The 19,772-nt window shown below is 59.0% G+C and overlaps 3 protein-coding genes across 3 annotated transcripts in view; 2 read left to right on the top strand and 1 right to left on the bottom strand.

The window, feature by feature from the left end:
• Positions 1–7,072, bottom strand: part of SRP68 (signal recognition particle 68) — a 30,206-nt gene extending 23,134 nt beyond the window's left edge. Inside the window, exons 1-3 of the mRNA XM_002722924.6 lie at positions 6,885–7,072; positions 5,640–5,706; positions 228–341 (exon numbers count right to left, since the gene is read on the bottom strand). Of these exons, the coding sequence (XP_002722970.2) occupies positions 228–341; positions 5,640–5,706; positions 6,885–7,056 (353 nt within the window). The 5' untranslated portion in view covers positions 7,057–7,072. The remainder of the gene's footprint in view (positions 1–227; positions 342–5,639; positions 5,707–6,884) is intronic.
• Positions 7,073–12,964: 5,892 nt separating this feature from the next.
• GALR2 (galanin receptor 2) lies at positions 12,965–15,281 on the top strand. The gene is given in 4 exon segments (XM_008250919.5): positions 12,965–13,379; positions 14,416–14,693; positions 14,696–14,896; positions 14,899–15,281. Coding segments are annotated over 4 exon segments (996 nt in total). The 5' UTR covers positions 12,965–13,095; the 3' UTR covers positions 15,132–15,281.
• Positions 15,282–17,075: 1,794 nt separating this feature from the next.
• Positions 17,076–19,754, top strand: ZACN (zinc activated ion channel). Its single transcript, XM_070060894.2, has 6 exons — positions 17,076–17,266; positions 17,488–17,657; positions 18,371–18,495; positions 18,574–18,784; positions 18,895–19,059; positions 19,427–19,754. Exons 1-6 carry the CDS (start codon positions 17,226–17,228, stop codon positions 19,615–19,617), a joined length of 903 nt encoding a protein of 300 aa, XP_069916995.2. The 5' UTR covers positions 17,076–17,225; the 3' UTR covers positions 19,618–19,754.
• The last annotated feature ends 18 nt before the right edge of the window (positions 19,755–19,772 follow it).

Below are 19,772 nucleotides of genomic sequence, written 5' to 3'. Positions count from 1 at the left end.
ACCTGGTAACCGATTAGATTCCAGTCACTGACTTTCCCTTCCCCACCCACTGCGGCTCCTGAATACGCTACAGAAACTCTCTGCACCTCACTCCCCTCGCTCTAGAGCCTAAGAACAGTAAAATGCCCATCGCAGCAGAGGAGGAGACGCGGCGCAGGGACAGCGCCCCGGGACTCTGCACACGGGGCGGCAGGGTCTCTGCAGCGCCAGCGCTGAGCAGTCAGTACCTGTTATCAGTCAGAAGGTCTTCAGTCACTTTCTTCCCCGTGAATTTGTGTCTGTTGCCCATCTTGAAGTTGAGTGTTTTCCGGAGACGTCTCTGTCTTCGGGAACAGTAGCCCCTGTAAGAAACCGTAAACAAAACCCATTCAGCCAAGCTGGTAACACTGAGCGGTAAGTTCCGAACGAGGCAAGGTCAAAGGTTCAGGTACTCCATCTACGTTACCACTATCACACACCTCCTGAAAACTGAGGCTCGTGGGGCTAGAGGACGTCAGGAGACACTAAGACCCCGATGCGCCCCCTTCTCCAGGGCCCACTCTGCCTGGGCAGGGTAAAAGGCCACCAAGGAGACAGCGGATGTCGCGCTGCCTGCTGGAGCGCACTGGCAGCAGGACTCTGGTGGATGTGAAGAGGTGGCCTTGAGGAGCCCGGTGACAGGGGAGGCGTGGCAAGGAGTTCCAGCACGTGTGATGTGTGTGATGGCACACGAGGCGGCCAGGGAGGCTGTCACCGTCACCTGCACGCCACGCCACGCCTCCCTCCTGTGTTCAGGCAGCACTTAGTCTTACTTCTGTCAGTGTGCATGGCTTTGTAATCACACGAATACAAACCCCTGTAGCGCAGGGAGGATTTTATTTTTAAATCACCTTCCATTAGCTTAGTGTGGTGCCTAGCAATAAAAAATCTTTCTCTCCCTCTCTCTATGTGTGTGTGCATACACACACACAAATCAGTGTAAAAATTAATTTCCACCAACCCTTTAAATGAAAATAATACATAATTTATAATTTAAAATGACTTTAAAAAAAATGTGTCCTAGGGGCCAGCACTGTGGCATAGCGGGTGAAGCCGCCACCTGCAGTGCTAGCATCCCATATGGGCGTCGGTTCTGGTCCCGGCTGCTCCATTTCCGATCCAGCTCTCTGCTGTGGCCTGGGAGAGCAGTGGAATCCTTTGGATCGGCTCAGCTCCGGCTGTTGCAGCCATTTGGGGAGTGAACCAGAGGATGGAAGACCTCTCTCTCTCTCTGCCTCTCTGTAACTCTGCCTTTCAAATAAATAAATAAATCTTAAAAAAAGTAATCAGAAATAGAGGTGTGAACAGAGATTGACAGGATCAAAAAGTTCAAGCCTACAAAAGTGGCTACCATAAAGTAACCAACTTGGCGGAAGAGGTAAATAAATTGTGGTATATACTGGATTTTAAGGCAATTAATAAAAATTACACATATGGAACATTTTTGTAGGTACTGGGAAATATATGTATACAATATAATGTACAGCAAAAAGGGACACAAACCAGCACATTGACAGTGCATTCCTGTGTAACAACTTTTGTTCCCTAGTTATCTGACTTAGGCACAGTAATTAGGTGCTAACCTAAACAAGAGAAAAGTAGGTTAAGACACAAAAATCCAAAACAAGACCATCCATTATGAACTTCAAACAGGAAAGTGCTTCAACAAATTAAGGAGCACCACTCTTAGCTAACAGCCACAGCATGCAGTGAGGCGAAACATCAACAAAAAGTCCGTAAAGCACGAGCCGCGTCCACGCTATGTCCATTCTGCCAGGACATGGACGCACACGTGCACCACACATACTCAGAAAAACCTTCCTCTGGGCTGGCACTGGGGTTAAGCTGCCACTTGTGATGTCTGCGTCCCAGACCGGAGTGCAGGTTCAAGTGCTGGGCCCCTGCTACCCACGTGGGAGACCCGGATGGGGCTCCTGGCTCCTGGCTCTGGCCTGGCTCAGCCCTAGCTGTTGCAGCTATTTGTAAATCAGCAGATGGACGCTCTCTCTCTCTCTGTGTCTCTGTCTCTCTCTCTCTGTGTCTCTGTCTCTCTCTCTCTGGTGCTCTGCCTTTCAAATAAATCATAAAGAAAAAGAAGAAAAGACAACTCTTTCCTTTGCCTTCATAGCCACACATAAGATACTTCCCCATTCCTCTTTCCCTCTCAGTAAAACTTTTTCAGGGAACAGGTGGTTAGCCATCTTCCGCTGCTTTCCCAGGCACATTAGCAAGGAGCTGGACTGGAAGTGGAGCAGCTGGGACTCAAACCAGTGCCATATGGGATGCCGACATCACAGGCAGGCGGCTTTACCTGCTACATCACAATGCCAACTCCAGTATTTGATTTTTTTTAAAGATTTATTTATTTGTTTGAGAGGCAGGGTAACAGAGAGGGAGAGACAGAGAGAGAGAGAGATCTTCCACCCACTGGTTCACTCCCCAAATGGCCACAGGGAGACAGGACCTTCTTCTAGGTCTCCCATGCAGGTGCAGGGGCCCAAGCACTTGGGCCACTTTCTACTGCTTTCCCAGGCCATTAGCACAGAGGTGGGCTGGAAGAGGAGCAGACAGAACATGAACCAGCAACCATATGGGCTGTCGGCATGGCAGCTGGAGGCTAAGCCTACTATGCCACAGCGCCAGCCCCCAGGGGTGGGCTTTTGGAGCAGCAATTAAGATGCTGCTTGAGACGCCCGCATCCAATACAGGAGTGCCTGGGTCTGAATTCCAGCTCCACTCCCACTTCCAGCCTCCTGCTGATGCAAACCGGGGAGGCAGCAGGTGATGGCGCAACTGGCTGGGTCCCTGTCACCCACATGGGAAACCTGGATTCTGGCTGCTGTGGGCATTTTGGGAATAAGCCAGTGGATGGAGAGCATGTTCTCTTTCAAATAAACAAAATGAATTTTTTAATTAATTAATTTGACAGATAGACAGAGAGAGAGAGAGAGAGACAGAGAGAAAGGCCTTCCTTCCGTTGGTTCACTCCCCCAATGGCCGCTATGGCCAGCGCACTGCGCCGATCCAAAGCCAGGATCCAGGTGGTTCCTCCTGGTCTCCCATGCGGGTGCAGGGCCCAAGGACTTAGGCCATCCTCCACTGTCCTCCCGGGCCACATCAGAGCAGGACTGGAAGAGGGGCAACCAGGACTAGAACCCAGTGCCCATATGGGATGCCAGCACCGCAGGCGGAGGATTAGCCAAGTGAGCCACGGCGCCGGTCCCGCAAAATGAATTTTAAAAGCAATAATCCAGGGATCGGCACTTTTGTATAGCAGGTAAAGCTGCCGCCTGCAGTGCTGGCATCCCATAAGTGCACCGGTTTGAGTCCCGACTGCTCCACTTCCAGTCTGGCTCTCTGCTGTGGCCTGGGAAAGCAGTAGAAGATGGCCCAGGTCCTTGGGCCCCTGCACCTACGTGGGAGACCTGGAAGGAAGCTCCTGGCTCCAGGCTTTGGATTGGCCCAGCTCCAGCCATTATGGCCATCTGGCGAGTGAACCAGTGATTGGAAGACCTCTCTCTCTCTGCCTCTCTGTAACTCTGCCTTTCAAATAAATAAATCTTTAAAAATAATAATAATCCAGCAAAAAAAAATCCAAGATAGAACACGCTGAACGCTGGCCACAGCCCTCAAACACGCCGGGAAGGGTGCACACTGACAGAGACCTAGGGGAGCTGCGGGCACCGTCTCCCCCAGCCGGTCCCGGTCCCGTATCCGACATCAGTGACCACTTCTCCCCCGACACGTGCGCTGCACTGTCTGTGGCAGCACGTTTGCAGAGCCAGGCTGGACGCCCGGCAGCAGCACAGCGGGATGCATCTGCGGAACTCACTCAGCGAAGACCAGACAGCAGGAAGAGTGAAGGAACTACGACCACACACAACTCTGAGGAGGAAAGCACAAGGCTGAAAGACGAACACAAGAGTTTGCACCCCGTGCAGATCCATGTGGGAAACAAGCAAACTGAACTCAAGGCGCTTCAAGTCCAGCCAGTGGAACCCTTGTGGACGAAGGGTTTGTGACTAAGAAACGCAAAAACTTCAGAGGTGCTGGACGCTGGCTTCAGGGGTTCACCCAAGTTCTGGAAAAGTCATCACTTTATATATTTTCTTTTTGCTGTTGTTTTTCAAGACCTACTTACTTAACTGAAAGGCAGAGCTACAGAGAGATCTTCCATCTGCTGGGTCACTCCCCAAATGGCCACATCAGCCAGGTCTGGGCCAGGCTGAAGCCAGGAGCTCCCCGGGGTCGCCCATAAGTGGGAGGAACTCAAGAACCCGAGCCACTCTCTGCCGCCTTCCGCGGCACAGTGGCAGCAAGCTGGATCAGAAGCAGGGTAGCTGGGACTTGAACCGGCGCTCTGAAGGGCTGCTGGTGTCGCAAGTGTGGCTTAATCGCGTACCACAACACTGGCCTCTGTATACTTTTCTGTATATAAACCACAGCTGAATAAAATTTGTAAACCTTTCAGTACAGCTTTTCTTAAAGTCACAGAGGAAACAAAAGGGCAGAAAGCCCACCAGGGCGATGACTGATGGGCGCATTTCACTTCCATCTCTGCATCTGTGTTTCAAATTCTCAATAATTAAACATAAGACCCTTTCAAGGCCCCCTGTCACACACAGATTCACACCTGAACCTGTCCCCTGGCCTGCAGGGCCCTGCACCTGCTGGCCCTGCGACCTGAGTGCAATGCACACCACTCCCCATCTGGCACACGCGGCCCGGCACTGCCGACCCCTCCTCCCAGGGCTGAGTCCTCGGCCTGCAGGCCCCACCTAAACGCCGCTCCTGCCCCACTCCAAACCTAACTCCCGTTCACGGGCATGCTTCTCTAATCTCCACAGCCTGACATTTGTGCTCTGATGATTTGCTTTCTTGGTAAATCCCCTGAGACTAAGAGACTCTGCCCCGGCCGATGCTGTGGTGCAGCGGGTTAAAGCCCGGCCTGCAGCGCCGGCATCCCATGTGGGCAGCGGTTCGAGTCCCGGCTGCTCCACTTCTGACCCAGCTCTCTGCAGTACCTTCTAACATCAGGCAGTCAACGCTCATAATGCCCGCAACGCAGAAGTCGTTGGATATTTCTACTTTCAAGCAATGAACTGTATGACACACGAGGCATCTGTTCTACTTATTAATCGTTATCAATTTGTTTTTCAATTTGAATGCTGTCATAAAAGTTGACCATCAGGGGCCAGTGCTGTGGCATAGGAGGCTGGACCCCTGCGTGCAGTGCCGGCATCCCATCTGGGTCCCGGCTGCTCCACTTCCGATCCAGCTCCCTGCTGTGGCCTGGGTGAGCAGCAGAGGATGGCCCACATGCTTGGGCCTCTGCCACCCTTGAGGGAGACCTGGAAGCAGCTCCAGGCTCCTGGCTTCAGCCTGGCCCGGCTGTTGCGGCCATCTGGGGAGTGAACCAGTGGATGGAAGACCTCCGTCTCTCCCTCCTTCCAACTCTGTCAAATAAATAGACAAATCTTTAAAAAAAAAAAAAAAATCTACCTTTTCTGTATTCAATACAAACCCAGCGTCAGACTTCCCAGGCACACTTGTAAGATACCAACAAGAGCCATCTGGTGGGGAAACGCCATGACCCCCGCCACGTGGGGCGGGACACTGACCTGTACCTCTGGAAGTCCCCATGCCGTAAGCCGTGCTGCTGCTGGGACTCCTTGATGATCTGAAGGACTGGGGCCACGATTCAGGAAAACCGACCACGGCAGGCATCCACGTCACAGCCGGCACCGCCAGCGCCCATCTGCGTCAGCCGGCTGGGAAAGCCGCCGGGCGGCCACAGCTCTGCTCCAGGCGTCCCCAACAGCCGGCTCGCTGGAAGCGGGCTGAGCCGGCAGAGGAGCTGCCTGCACGGTTAGACCCTCAAACGGGAAAGCCGGGCAGTGCGCAGGGGCCCCTGAAGCCCAACCTTCCAAGCAAGGCTGCGGGTCCCAAATGCTACCACCATGAGGACGGCTCCCAGCGCACGCCTGGACCCCCCACTGTACCCCGACTAAGAGTGACGTGTGCTACTACCGCATTTGCATAACCCCCGGCACCTGCCAAATCGAAGCTTCCTTCACAGCTGTGGCGCCTGCAGGACGGGCCAGCCGCACGCACGCGCAAACACGAAGGGCTTCCTTTGAAAGAAGAGCCCGCGCTTTCCAGGAATCTTAGAACAGCCCCGGGATGCGGTGCCACGCTTCATAAAGCCCACCGACCTCTGTCTACCATCTGACTTTTCCGTATGCTTCCTCCACACTTCTCCATCGGTGTTATTTCGCAACAGGGCACACTGAGAGTAAACCCCTCCGTCCCTGGCTGTGCGCCTCCAAAGGACACACACGACGCAGACGCACTGAACGGAGAGGCTGCACACGAATCCGCCCCCAGCGACATGCGACGCCCCCCGCCCGCTCCGGAAAAGGACGCAAATGCCACTAAGCGACAGTGATTGACACTCCAAGCGACGCTTTTTCGGCACCGGGCCGCGGGGGCGGGGGGGGGGGTTTGCCGGTCTAGGACGGCGGTCGCTCAGGCGTACGAAGTCCAAACGTCAGGTCTACAGTCTGCTCCCCGCCCTGCGGCTCCAGGGGCCCAGAGGCGCCCCCGCCACAAGCCGACCCCCGGGCAGCGCGAGGAAGCGGCCCCGCGCCGCCGGGAAAAGGACCTGCCCCGGCCCGGAGGCGAGGGGACGCCGGGAAACACTGCCATGGAGACAGACCCTGGGACTCCGAGCGCCAGGATCGCAGGGCGAAGGGAAACGCGCCCCTCAGCGCCTCCGCCCCGGGACGCGCCGGGACCCGCCGCCCCTCCCGCCCCCAGCCCTGCAGAGCGACACGTCGTCACTGCCCATCAGGCCGTAAGGATACTCTCCAAACTCAGGCTGTCCCCGAATTCCTTGTTCGCCTTCGAGCCAGCCGAGGGCCGCTCGTTTTCTTTATTTTCGTCTCCTCCGGCACTGCGTCCGCCGCCTCCGCCGCCGCCACTGCCACCACTGCCGCCGCCGCCGCCGCCGCCTGGAACCTGCTTCTCGGCAGCCATCTTGCCCCTGCGCCGCAGAGCAGGACGGGATAGAAGAGGCGAGAGGCCCAGGGGCGGGAGAGAGCGGGACCTGCCAGGCCGGGCTGATGGGATAGTGGCGGACTCCGACGGCCCTTCCCGAGCCCAGGCGTCAGCTGCCGGAGCGCGCCTGCGCGTGGGCTGGACGCTCGGTGTCCGGAGCCGGGCGGAGGCTGCGGGACTGGCCGGCGCCAGGGACTGCTGGGGTCTTCTCGGGGCCAGTCCCTCCTCGTGTCCACCAAGGGCAGGAGGACTGGAGATGGACCCCCACACACACACACACCTCCTGCAGCCCTGCGCAGGGGATCCGGCTCCTTCGCGCACACTTGGGTTTCGGGGTGCGCAGCTCCCGGAGGACGCGGGAGTCGGGGTCCCGCCCTGCAGGCACGTTGCACTCGCCTGCGAGGGGAGCGCCTCCTCCTGCTCTTTCCCCTGGGCCGATGGCGAGGCGGCAGGCAGGTGTCCCAACGCGGGGCCCCTCTCAGACTGCCGGGACCGGTGGACTGAGGGGGCAGCAGCGCCGATCCCTGCCGGTCATTACTGCTGGGTTAAGGGGGGGGGGGTGCCATGGCTCTCCGTCCACACCGCCAGCATCCGTGACTGACAGGGTCGTCACTGGAGTGGTAACCCTCTCCGCCCAGCATCAGCTCTCAGCCCTCAGGTGGACCCCAGACAGGAAGAAGAGAACAGGTGTCGTGGGGCAGCCGGCGATCTGGGACGCAGGTGCGCGCTGGCGGCAAAGCCGAGCGGCCGCTCTGCAGGACTAGGGGTGGAGGCTGTGCCGAAAGCGAGGAGGAGCCCGGGGCTGGGCGTGAAGCCTCCGCTGGGGCGCCGGCCGCTGCCTCCGACCCAGCTCCCTGCTGACGCGCCTGGGAGGCAGCAGGTGACGGCCATGTGCTCAAGTGCTCGGTCCCCGCCGCCCACCTGGGAGACCTGGCTGGAGCTCCTGGCTCTGGGCTTCGGCCTGGCCCAGACCTGGCTGTTGCAGCCACTTGCGGAGTGAACCAGCAGATGGAGGACCTCTCATTCTCTGCCGCTCTGCCTTTCAAATAAATAAATAAATCCTCAGCCGGCGCCGCGGCTCAATAGGCTAATCCTCCACCTTGCGGCGCCGGCACACCAGGTTCTAGTCCCGGTCGGGGCGCCGGATTCTGTCCTGGTTGCCCCTCTTCCAGGCCAGCTCTCTGCTGTGGCCCGGGAGTGCAGTGGAGGATGGCCCAGGTGCTTGGGCCCTGCACCCCATGGGAGACCAGGAAAAAGCACCTGGCTCCTGGCTCCTGCCATCGGATCAGCGCGGTGCGCCGGCTGCAGCGGCGGCCATTGGAGGGTGAACCAACGGCAAGGGAAGACCTTTCTCTCTCTGTCTCTCTCTCTCACTGTCCACTCTGCCTATCAAAAATAAAAAAAAAAAAAATAAATCCTCAACGAAGCAGTTCAGCTTCTGGGTATGCATGCCTAAAGAACTGAAGGCAAGCTCTGGGAGAGGTGTTTTGTGCCCTGGACAAAGCCCCCTCGTGCCCTTGGGTGGGTTAACAAAATGTGTATCCACGTAACCCAGTGGTCAGCTTTCAAAGCGAGTGAAATTCTGCGTTCCGGAACATGGATAAACCTTGCAGCTAGCAGGCCAAGCAGGCCAATCACAAAAGGACCGCACTTACACCCAAAACAGGCAAATCCGGAGAAGCAGAAACACAATGGTGTGTGCCTGTGGCTGGTGGGAATTGTTCATGGGTGGGGAGTTTCAGTTCTGCAAGCGGAAAACTTTCTGATGCGGGGGGGGGGGGGTGAAAAATGTCTAGAGCTTGGTTGCAAACAGTGGGAATGGATTCCTGAGCTACGGGTTTAGACGTGGCTGCATGGTAAAGTTTATGTTATGTGTATTTTACCATAATTAAAAATTTTTTAAAGATTTATTTATTTTAAAGTCAGAGTTACAGAGAGAAGAGAGGCAGAGAGAGGTCTTCCATCTGTTGGTTCACTCCCCAGTTGGCCACAATGGCCGGAGCTGCACCAATCCGAAGCCAGGAGCTTCTTCTGGGTCTCCCATGTGGGTGCAGGGGCCCAAGGACTTGGGCCATCTTCTACTGCTTTCCCAGGCCACAGCAGAGAGCTGGATCGGAAGTGGAGCAGCCGGGACTAGAACCGGCACTCATATGGGATGCCAGCGCTTCGGCCGGGGCTTTAACTCGCTGCGCCACAGCGCCAGCCCCAATTAAAAACTTTTTAAAGCATCCTAAATGCTTGTGGACAACTCAGTGCAAAAGGAGAATGTAGCCCAAGCACACAGTGGAATGTTACCTGGCCATCATTTGGAGAGAAGCTCTGGTCGAGCTACAGCGTGGGGGAACTCTGGGAAGGTTACACTCAATGGAAGAAGCCACACGCGAAAGGCCACGTGTTGTAGGAGTGCACTTCTGTGGCATGCCCAGAATAAGTGAATTTATAGGCAGAAGGTAGATGGGTGGTTCCCCGGGGCTGGGGGTGCAGTGGGGGCAGGGATGCAGATTGGGGGTTGAAGCCTGGAGGGCAGGGGTTTCTTTTCCCGGGGAAGCAGCAGATGATGGCTCAAGGACTTGAGTCCCAGCCTCCCGCATTCAAGACCTGGATAGGGTTCCCGGTTCCTGGCTTTCAGCAGAAGATGGAAGATGGCTCTCTCCCTTTCCCTGACGTTCTTTCAAATAAATAAACCTTAAGAAGCAAACGCTGCAATGCCTCTTCACTTAACTCAGACCAAGACCACACAGGCCTTGGTTCCGGGGGACAGGTACACCCCTGCCTTGGGGGCTGTGCACTGGCTGGTCCCCTGGGCTGGGTGCTCTTCCGTTAGGTACCTGCTTGTCTGGCCCTCCCACGGCTTTCAAGTCTTTGCCCAAATGTCACCTTCTGCTATTTTGAATTTCCTCAACCTTTTCCCTTTCTAGATACCTGACTAGGGGAGGGAGGGCAAAGAATTTGATTCGTTCAGATTCAACTAACTGGGCTCGGGCCTCTCACACAGGGTTCGCTGCATCTTTCCCAGAGCCCTCTGAGAAGGGAGCATCACCGTGCTCACCTACGACTGCAGAGACAGACACAGCACCAAAGACAGGGCCTGACCCCCAGTGGAAGCTCGACAAATACCCACTTTTTAAAGATTTATTTTATTTATTTGAAAGAGTTACAGAGAGAGGTAGAGACACGCAGAGAAGTCTTCCTTCTGTTGGTTCACTCAAATGGCCTCAATGGCCAGAGCTGTACCGATCTGAAGCCAGGAGCCAGGTGGTTCTTCCCGGTCTCCCACATGGGTGCAGCGGCCCAAGGACTTCGGCCATCCTCCAGTGCTTTCCCAGGCACATGAGCAGGGAGCTGGGTTGGATGTGGAGCAGCCAGGACTCGAACCGCCATCCATATGGGATGCTGGCACTGAAGACCAGGGCTTTAAGCTGCTGCACCACAGCGCTGGCCCCTAAATATCTATTTTTTAAAAAGATTTATTTCTTTATTTGAAAGGCAGAGTTACAGAGAAGGAGAGACAGAGAGCTCTTCCATTTGCTGGTTCACTCCCCAAATGGCTGCAACGGCCAGGGCTGGCCAGGCTACAACCAGGAGCCAGGCGCTTCATCCGTGTCTCCCACGTGGGTGCAGGAGCCCAAGGACTTGGGCCATCTTTCACAGGTTTCCCAGGCGCATTAGCAGGAAGCTGGATCAGAAGTAGAGCAGCCGGGACTTGAACGAGCACCCATAAGGGATGCCGGCTCTACAGACAGTCGCTTAATTAGCGTCACCACTGTGCAGGCCCCGATAAATATATCTTTAAAATACATCTTTAAATTTGGGGCTGGTATTGTGGTGCACGGGGTTAAGCCATTGCCTGCGACACAGGCATCCCAGTGGGCACCAGTTCATGTCCTGGCTGCTCCACTCCACTCCAGCTCCCTGCTAATGTACCTGGGAGAGCAGCGGAGGGTGGTTCAAGTGTTTGGGCCCTGCACCCATGTGGGAGACCTGGAAGAAGCTCCTGGCTTCAGCCTGGCGCAGCCCTTTGGGGAGTGAACCAGCATATGAAAGAGCTCTTTCTGTCTCTTCCTCTCTTTCCGTATCTTTCAAATGAATCTTTAAAATATATATCTTTAAAATTTTACTTATTTTCATTTTATTTGAAAGAGTATGAGACATACAAAGAGCTCCCGTAGGCCGGCGCCGTGGCTCAATAGGCTAATCCTCCACCTTGCGGCGCCGGCACACCGGGTTCTAGTCCCGGTCAGGGCGCCGGATTCTGTCCCGGTTGCCCCTCTTCCAGGCCAGCTCTCTGCTATGGCCAGGGAGTGCAGTGGAGGATGGCCCAGGTGCTTGGGCCCTGCACCCCATGGGAGACCAGGAAAAGCACCTGGCTCCTGGCTCCTGCCATCGGATCAGCGCGGTGCGCTGGCTGCAGCGGCGGCCATTGGAGGGTGAACCAACGGCAAAAGGAAGACCTTTCTCTCTGTCTCTCTCTCTCACTGTCCACTCTGCCTGTCCAAAAAAAAAAAAAAAAAAAAGCGCTCCCGTAACCGGGCAAAGGGAGATATAAAAATTATGGACGCTGCTTCCGGCCATAGCGGAATGCAGGGGGTGGAGTCCCACAGTTTTTACTCCAATTCTGGCCAGATGATGTCTTCCAGGTCGCTGTTACAGAGCACTGTGTCATGTTACACTTCAAGGTTAAGTCGCTCGTTTTTCCCTTTGCTCATGCCCTGGGAATGCTTTAACTCTTTTTTTTTTTTTTTTTTTTTTTTTTTTTTTTTTTTTTTTTGACAGGCAGAATGGACAGTGAGAGAGAGAGGCAGAGAGAAAGGTCTTCCTTTTTACCGTTGGTTCACCCTCCAATGGCCACTGCGGCCGGCGCACTGCGCTGATCCAAAGCCAGGAGCCAGGTGCCTCTCCTGGTCTCCCATGTGGGTGCAGGGCCCAAGTACTTGGGCCATCCTCCACTGCACTCCTGGGCCACAGCAGAGAGCTGTCCTGGAAGAGGAGCAACCGGGACAGAATCCGGCACCCCAAACAGGACTAGAACCTGGTGTGCTGGCGCCGCAGGTGGAGGATTAGCCTAGTGAACCGTGGCACCGGCCCTCTTTTTTTTTAAAGAATTTTTTATTTATGTGAGAGGCAGAGAGAGAGAGGTCTTGCATCCACTGGTTCACTCCCCAGATGGCCACAACAGCCAGAGCTGGGCTGATCTGAAGCCAGGAGCCAGGAGCTTCCTCTGGGTCTCCCACATGGGTGCAGGGGCCCAAGGACTTGGACCATCTTCCACTGCTTTCCCAGGCCGTAGCAGAGAGCGGGATCAGAAGAGGAGCAGCCGGGACTCGAACCGATGCCCACATGGAGGCCCAGCCTCAGCTCCGGGCCCGAATGCTCTGTTACCTGGGCTTCTCTCCCAGGCAGAGTTCAGCTCCAACAGGGATAGTCCCTGCACCTGCAGGCAGTGGCTGGCCCGTTCTGGCCTTTATCACAGCTCCCCTGAAGATGTGCCGCTCCTCCCGCACCTGTGAATCCAGCCCCCTTCTCTGCAGCTTCCGGAAAACCTCTAAGCGGGACAGCAGTGCAGGCTGTGGTCCTCATCGGTGCGTAGATTGACCTGTTCTTTACCCTCAAACCTTGTCCTCACCCTAACGCAGCACCCGGGACCGGAACTGCACTTTCCCTAACTCTCCCATCCGCTGGTTCACTCCCCAGCGCTCCCAACACATACCCACCTCCCCCAGGCGCTGGGCGGGCTTCCTGCAAGGCCTGGCAGGAATGGACCAGGGTGTGGAGCACCAGGCAAGACCATCCCACTCACCAGTTCTGGAAAACCCAAGTCCCACCCCCGATTCCCCAGAGACTGGCCCCAAACTCTCCCTCCAGCCCATCCCTGGAAAGTGCTGCCGCACGCCCGCCCAGCTGCAGCGAAAGGTGAGCATGTACACAGCCCTGGGGTCGCTCCAGGAAGTCGGTTCTCTGGCTCAGCCCGGATTCGCCACCCTCCGCTCCTGGGATAGCCTTGCAGGATAGCTCCACAGGATGTGTGCCAGGACCTCGGGACAGGCTTCCCCCCTCCCCGTGGCAGGGGGGGGCACCCTTTGGCTGGTGCTGGCCTTGCTGCTGCGCGGCGGCCAGGCGGTCAGCACCACCAACCTGGGCGTGGCTGATCTGTGTTTCATCCTGTGCTGCGTGCCCTTCCAGGCCACCATCTATACCCTGGACGGCTGGGTGTTCCGCTCGCTGCTCTGCAGGGCCGTGCACTTCCTCATCTTCCTCACCGTGCACGCCAGCAGCTTCACGTTGGCCGCCCTGTCCTTGGACAGGTGAGCGGGCACCCAGGCAGGCGCTGGCGAGCAGGGCGGGGCCGGGATCAGCCGGGAGAGCAGGAATGGACCCTTACAAGGCACAGGCGGGCGAGGGGGAGAACGGGGAATAAGTGTGGGAGCCACAGTGGCGGCGCTGGGAGAGGTGCATCCCTGGGCCTGCTGGGGGAGCGCTCAGCCCTCCAGCAACCCTGGGGCAGGTCAATGCAGAAATTCTCGGTACCAAGAGTCTCCGTGTGCCTCCTCTCACTCGAGTTTAAATTAATGCTCCGTGAGATGGGATGGGTGAAAAGACTGTGCCTAATTTATGGGACAGATGGAGTTGGCAACTTGCTCGGTGTACTCTTGGGCAGGAAGGGAACTTGGCCTCTTTGAGCCCCGACCTCCGGGGCCTCCACCCAGCCTGGGTTGCTCAGTGCCGTCGGCTGGGGTCTGGAACTTGGGCCTTTCGCAAGGACCCACAACAGAGTGGGAGCCACTGTGTCACCCTGGCCCTCCCCTCCAGGCTGGAAGGAGGGGACGCAGGGAGAGAACAGTAGCCCCTTGGGGAGTCAGGTGGAGCTTAAAAGGACACTAGGACGTTCCTGGCAAGGAAACCAGGGTCTGACTTCGGTATCTGCTCCCACCTTCCTGGAAAAAGCAGCCAGGTGAGGCCATAATCCCCAGCCCCTGTGGCCACTGAGGGGGGAGCGGGCAGCTCCTGAGACGCTGGTTCTGCCGTCCCTCCAAACGACCTGGCTGCACCTTGCCTGGCCTGCCTCCTCCAGGCCCCTGGCTTCCACCTCCCAGGGCACCGGCGGGTGATCTCAGCCCTCGGGGACTTTGGGGCGCTCTCCTGGGTGGAGCATGTCTGTGGTCACAGTCCCGGGGCAGCAGAGGACTGGTCTGGATGTGCGCCTGTCCTTTCGGTGGCCCGCAATCCTGCCAGGCTCTCCCGGCATGTTTGGTGTGACCCTGGGCTGGGGACATTCCTGGAGAGCAGGTGTGGGCCCCGACAGGAATCCGCCATCGTACCCTACCTCTCCCTGACCTCCAGGTATCTGGCCGTCTGCTACCCACTGCACTCCCGCGAGCTACGGACACCTCGCAATGCGCTGGCGGCCATCGGGGTCATCTGGGGGCTGTCCCTGCTCTTCTCCAGGCCCTACCTGAGCTACTACCGCCAGTCGCAGCTGGCTAACCTGACCATGTGCCACCCGGCGTGGAGCACGTCTCGCCGCCGCGCCATGGACCTCTGCACCTTCGCCTTCGGCTACTTGCTCCTGGTGCTTGTTCTCACCTACGCGCGCACCCTGAGCTACCTGTGGCGCGCCGTCGACCAGTGGCTGCGGGTTCAGGCAGCCGGCGCGCCAAGCGCAAGGTGACACGCATGATCATCATCGTGGCCGCGCTCTTCTGCCTCTGCTGGCTGCCCCACCACGCGCTCATCCTCTGCGTGGCGTTCGGCCGCTTCCCGCTCACGCGCGCCACCTACGCGCTGCGCATCCTCTAGCACCTGGTCTCCTACGCCAACTCCTGCCCATAGTCTACGCGCGGGTCTCCAAGCACTTCTGAAAGGGCTTCCGCAGGATCTGCGCAGGCCTGCTGGACCGCACCTCGCGCCAAGCCTCCCGCCGAGTGCGCGCTGCCACGCGGGACACCCTCGGTGGCAGCAGCGAGCTGGCGTGGGCGTCCACCCACCTGACGCACATGAGCGAGACGGCAGGGGGACCCTGTGCTCCTGCCCCTCCCAGCGGTGCTGTCTCCAGCTGAGCTCCTGGCCCACTCTGGCTGGACCGAAAAACCCAATCCTGACAGTTACTGTGACCTCAGGGCAGGTCAGGGGTAGGCTTGCATGGCCAGGGCTGGAGCCAGAGGTTGGGGATCGTGAATAAAATTGCAGACCGTTTCGCATGCACTGTCAACCTACTTCTCTCATCATCAAACTCCATGGGAAGAAGCTTCTGAGATTTCATAGAGGTGCTCCCAAAGGATGGGTACTTTGCTAAACTCCTGGGAAAGAGGAGTGGCTGGGTTAAAATCCACGTAAAGGGGCTGGCCTGGTGGCACGGCGGGTGAGGCCATTGCTTGCAATGCAGGCATCCATTGGGGTGCCAGTTGGAGACCCTGTTGCTTGGCTTCCCATCCAATCTTCTGCAGAAATTGTCCCAAGTCCTTGGGTCCCTGCCACCCCAGTGGGAGACCAGGATGAAGGTCCTGGATCCCAGCCCCTGGCTCGGGCCTGGCCCAGACCTGGCTGTGGTCATCATTTTGTAGTCAGTACATCGCAGCTCTGTCTCTCCTGCTCTATGTTCCAAAGAAATAAATCTAAAAAACAAAACAAAACAAAGCCAGGTAAAACTCCCTGAGGCTAGAGAGCACAGAGGGCTGATGGCCAAGGGGTGTGTGGATCGCCCCGCCGGCTGCCAGTGGGTTTGAGTGCGTTCTATGAAGTCGGTGGATGACAGACACATGTGTGACCCACCCTCGCAGGCTTCCAGTTCACGGGGATCACCGCCCACCCACTTTAAGCCTCGGCTTTTCCTTCCCTGGCTACAGCTGGGTGGGGGATCAGGCCTCCAGTGTCAGTATCTGCCACACCCTCCCCCCCAACCCCCAAGTCTCGGGGGTTCTGCTCCAGGCACACAGCAGCGACTCTGACACTGCTGGGCTGGGCAGGCTGGGAAGCCCACACTGGGACATGAGGGCCCGCTCTGTCCTGGGGTTTGCCTTTCTCCCACAGATCTTGAACCAAGGATCTTTACAGAAGACCAGCTCCAGGTTTAAGGACAGCACGGAATTCCCAAGTTCACGTCGCTGAGTGTGGGGCACTTTGGCCAAGGGCTCGGGTACTTAGCCAGGCTGGCCCCAGCCACTGAAACACAGGAGCTTCAGCCTTGCGTGGAAGGAACAAGTCAGGGAGAGGTGGGGGGTCCTGGCTCTGCCCACCCTCCTCGCTGGGTGGTGAGCAGGGCAACAGGTTCCAGGTGGTGGAAATAGAGCGGGACAGGGACAGGTGCAGGTGGGTGTGGCTGGGCTCCCAGCTTTGTCTTTGGGTGTTTGCACAACTTGGGGGGGGGTGCTATGTCCAAGGCCCAGGGTCCCTGCACAGAACAAATGCCTCCCACCGACCGCCCGGCCCACAAGAAGTGACTGGAATAGGAGTTGCAGCTCACACTGCTGCTCCTGTGGCCAGACGATGGCTCGGAGGATCCTGCTCCATCTCGCCTTCCTGGGGCTGGGCAGCATCTGGCCCTCAGTTCAGGGGCCCAACTTCCACGTGCTGGCCGTGGGTAGGTAGATGTAAGGTTTGTAACTCTGGGATTTGGGCACTTGGGTGACCGCGACCTCCACCCCTCCATCTGGCCCTCTCCACCCCCAGACCTCAACTCCCTCCTGGAAGAGCGAGAAAGCACCCAGATTCCCAAGAACGGGAGCGCGCCCCTGCTCGTGAGCGTGCTGGTGCTGGTGTCCAATGTGTTTAACGTGGTGAGCGCCGTCGGGTGGTGGGGAGGGCCCAGCCCCCGTGCTGAGCTGAGGGTGGGCAGGACGCAGCCTTGGTTAGTGCTGGGGTCTCCTGCCCACCTGTCACACGGTGCCCCCCGAGCTGACGGGCTGCACCCTCTCCTAGGACATCCTGCGGTACACAGTGTCCTACATGCTGATGCTCCGGCTGGTGAGCTCCTGCCCTGGGCAGGGGGGGTGGCAGCACGGCCGGGACGCACTGGCCTTCGTCATCCTGCGAGCCTGAGGGCTCGGGCGCAGGCAGCAGGAGCGTCAGTGGCATCTTTATGTCCCCAGTCCTGGCTGGATGCCCGCCTGGCCTGGAATGCCAGTACGTCCCCGCGACACGTTGTCACGCTGCCCATGGACTCCCTCTGGACACCTGGACTCTCCATCCGGGAGGCGTAAGTGAGGCAGAAAACCCACCGCACAGAACCCTCCTCCTCTTTCCCATCGGAGCCCAGAGGCCATCTTGGTGGGTGGTCCCCTCTGTAAGTGCTCCCCGCTGCATGCAGTCCCCCTCTCCCTGGCGGAACCCTGCCCAAAGGCAGCCGGGGTGGTGACGGGATGCCAGCGTGTCCCCTGCCCCTGGCTGGGCCTCTGGCTGTCGGGGGTTTCTCCGCAGGCTCTGGACAGAGTGGAAGGACCAGAGCCCGCAGGCTGTAGTGGCCCAGGACGGCCACGTTGAGATCAACCTGTCCCTCACCACTGAGGCCAACTGCGACTTTGAGCTCCTGCACTTCCCCCGGGACCAGAGCCACTGCAACCTGAGCTTCTTCGTTTTCAGCAACACTGGTGCTGCCAGGGCAGGGCCCCGGGGCGGGGGGACCCTGGCTCTGGCACAGGGCTGGCTGTGTCCAGTCCAGGCCAGCCCCAGGACTGGGTTGCTAACAGCCAGGAGAGCAGCGTGTGCTTCCCGCCCCTCTGGCTTTGCCCTGCCCTCAGCTGCAGCCTCCCCGCCCGCCCCTCGGGTCACAGCTCCAAACTTCCAAACCACAGCTGCTGTGCAACCCGGGAGTTCCCTGATCATGTCAGCCTCCTCCCGAGGCCTAACTGCAGGGGCCGGGCCCTGTGCCCCAGGCCCAGAGCTCTGTCGGCTGCGGTCTCAGCCCTGGGGACAACCACCACCCCACACACCCATCAGGTGACACCCACGTTGGAGGAGGGGTCCTACCCTTCCCTGAGGTGCCTCCTCCCCGTCAGATGGGAGCACGGGTCTGTGGCCACTTCCCCTGCGTGAAGGGGAGCGGAGTGCATTTCGTTTCACGACGAAAGCCCCCACCTTTGAATCTGGCAAGGCAGGCCCTCCCTCTGCCGGGGGAGGAGCCGCGGCGCTGCCCAAAGCCTTGTAAGGCCTCCTGCGGACCGGTCTCGCCCCCAGCCTGCCCCTCCGAAGTCACCAGGAGTCTCCGTCACCCCTGGTCTCCGCTGTCCTGCTTCTACCCCAAGAGCGATTCGGGCAGGGTGGCTCTTTGCTAGTTTGCCCTTCTCCCCCCCCCCCCTTTCAGCGAGGGAGCTGGAGTTCCAGGCCCACGCCAGGAATGAGATCGTCAGCATCAAGCGGGAATACGTGGTCAGCGACGTGAAGACGCGGGCCCTGCCCCAGCAGCTGGTGCCCTGCTTCCAGCTGACGGTGAGTCCCGTCGGGGAGAGGCCGGCAGAGGCGGGGCTGGGGGCACACAGTCCCCCACATCCTCCGGCTTCCTTCCAGCTGAGCCTGAAGAACACGGCGCTCAAGTCCATCATCGCGCTGATAGTCCCCGGGGAGGCCCTGCTGCTGGCGGACGTGTGCGGGGGGCTGCTGCCCCTGCAGGCCTTCGAGCGCGGCACCTACAAGGTGACACTGCTGCTGAGCTACCTGGTCTTCCACTCCTCCCTGGTGCAGGGCCTGCCCAGCTCGTCCTCCTGCAACCCACTGCTCAGTAAGCCCCCCCCAGCCTCGGGGCCTCGCCCGGCTGCTCCCCGGGAGCCTGGGAGCCGGGAGCCGGGAGGCCGGGCCTGGCCCCTGACATCCTGCCCCCGCCACCTCCAGCTCACTACTTCACTGTCCTGCTGCTGCTGCTCTTCGTCAGCACCGCGGAGACCGTGCTGCTCGCCGGGCTGCTGGCCAGGGGCAACCTCAGGGCCCAGCCCTGCCCCAGCCCCGCCCCAGCAGGGCCACCACGGGAGCGTGGGAACCCAGGGCCTGGTCCTGAAGGTGGGTGGCTGGTGAGCAGTGGGGCCGGGGCTCGGGTCCGCGGTGTGTCCAGCGGCTCCTGCGTCCACTCCGCTGGCTCTGCCGTCCCTGGCCCCCCCCCCCCCCCCCCCCCCCCCGGTTAGAGCAGGCCCGGAGCAGGGAGTCGCCTTAGCCTCCCTAAGGGTGACCTCAAGCCCTGAGGTCAGCCGTGCCTCGCAGACTCTCAGAGGGGGGTCCTCAGCTGCGGGGGGGGGGGGGGGGGGGGCGGGCGGGGGCTAGAACGGGCCAGCCCCAGGCTGTGAGAAGTCGCGACTCTGAGGGAGAACACGCGCATGCTCTGTGCTGTGGGGCTCTGAACAGCAGCTCCTGCCCCTGCCTCTCCCCACAGGCGCCCCCGGAGGAGGAAAGGGGTCAGGGAGAAGCTGGGCCGAGGCGGCCGACCGCATCTTCTTCCTCGCGTACGTGGCCAGCGCGCTGTGCAGCCAGCTCATCTTTGCTGCCATCTGGATCTGGGCAACGTGCGAGTCTGACCCACCCCCCGGGATGGCCGTCCCCCACGGCGGGCAGCCCAGCTTCTAGCAGGACGCGGGGTGGGTTCCTGAGGCCAGGGGAAGCTCTCTGGAGAGAGGGGAGGAGGACCCTGGAGGACCCCGTCCACCCTGAGCTCCCCCGTGTTAGCATACAAGTAGTGTGAAATAAACCCGCCCCCCAGTGCACGTGCGGCGCGAGGCTCT

The sequence above is a fragment of the Oryctolagus cuniculus genome, chromosome 17 (assembly GCF_051225735.1).
Source record: "Oryctolagus cuniculus isolate XC-2025 breed Fujian yellow rabbit chromosome 17, ASM5122573v1, whole genome shotgun sequence".
Classification (NCBI taxonomy): domain Eukaryota; kingdom Metazoa; phylum Chordata; class Mammalia; order Lagomorpha; family Leporidae; genus Oryctolagus; species Oryctolagus cuniculus.
This window is presented reverse-complemented; position numbering and strand designations above follow the sequence as displayed.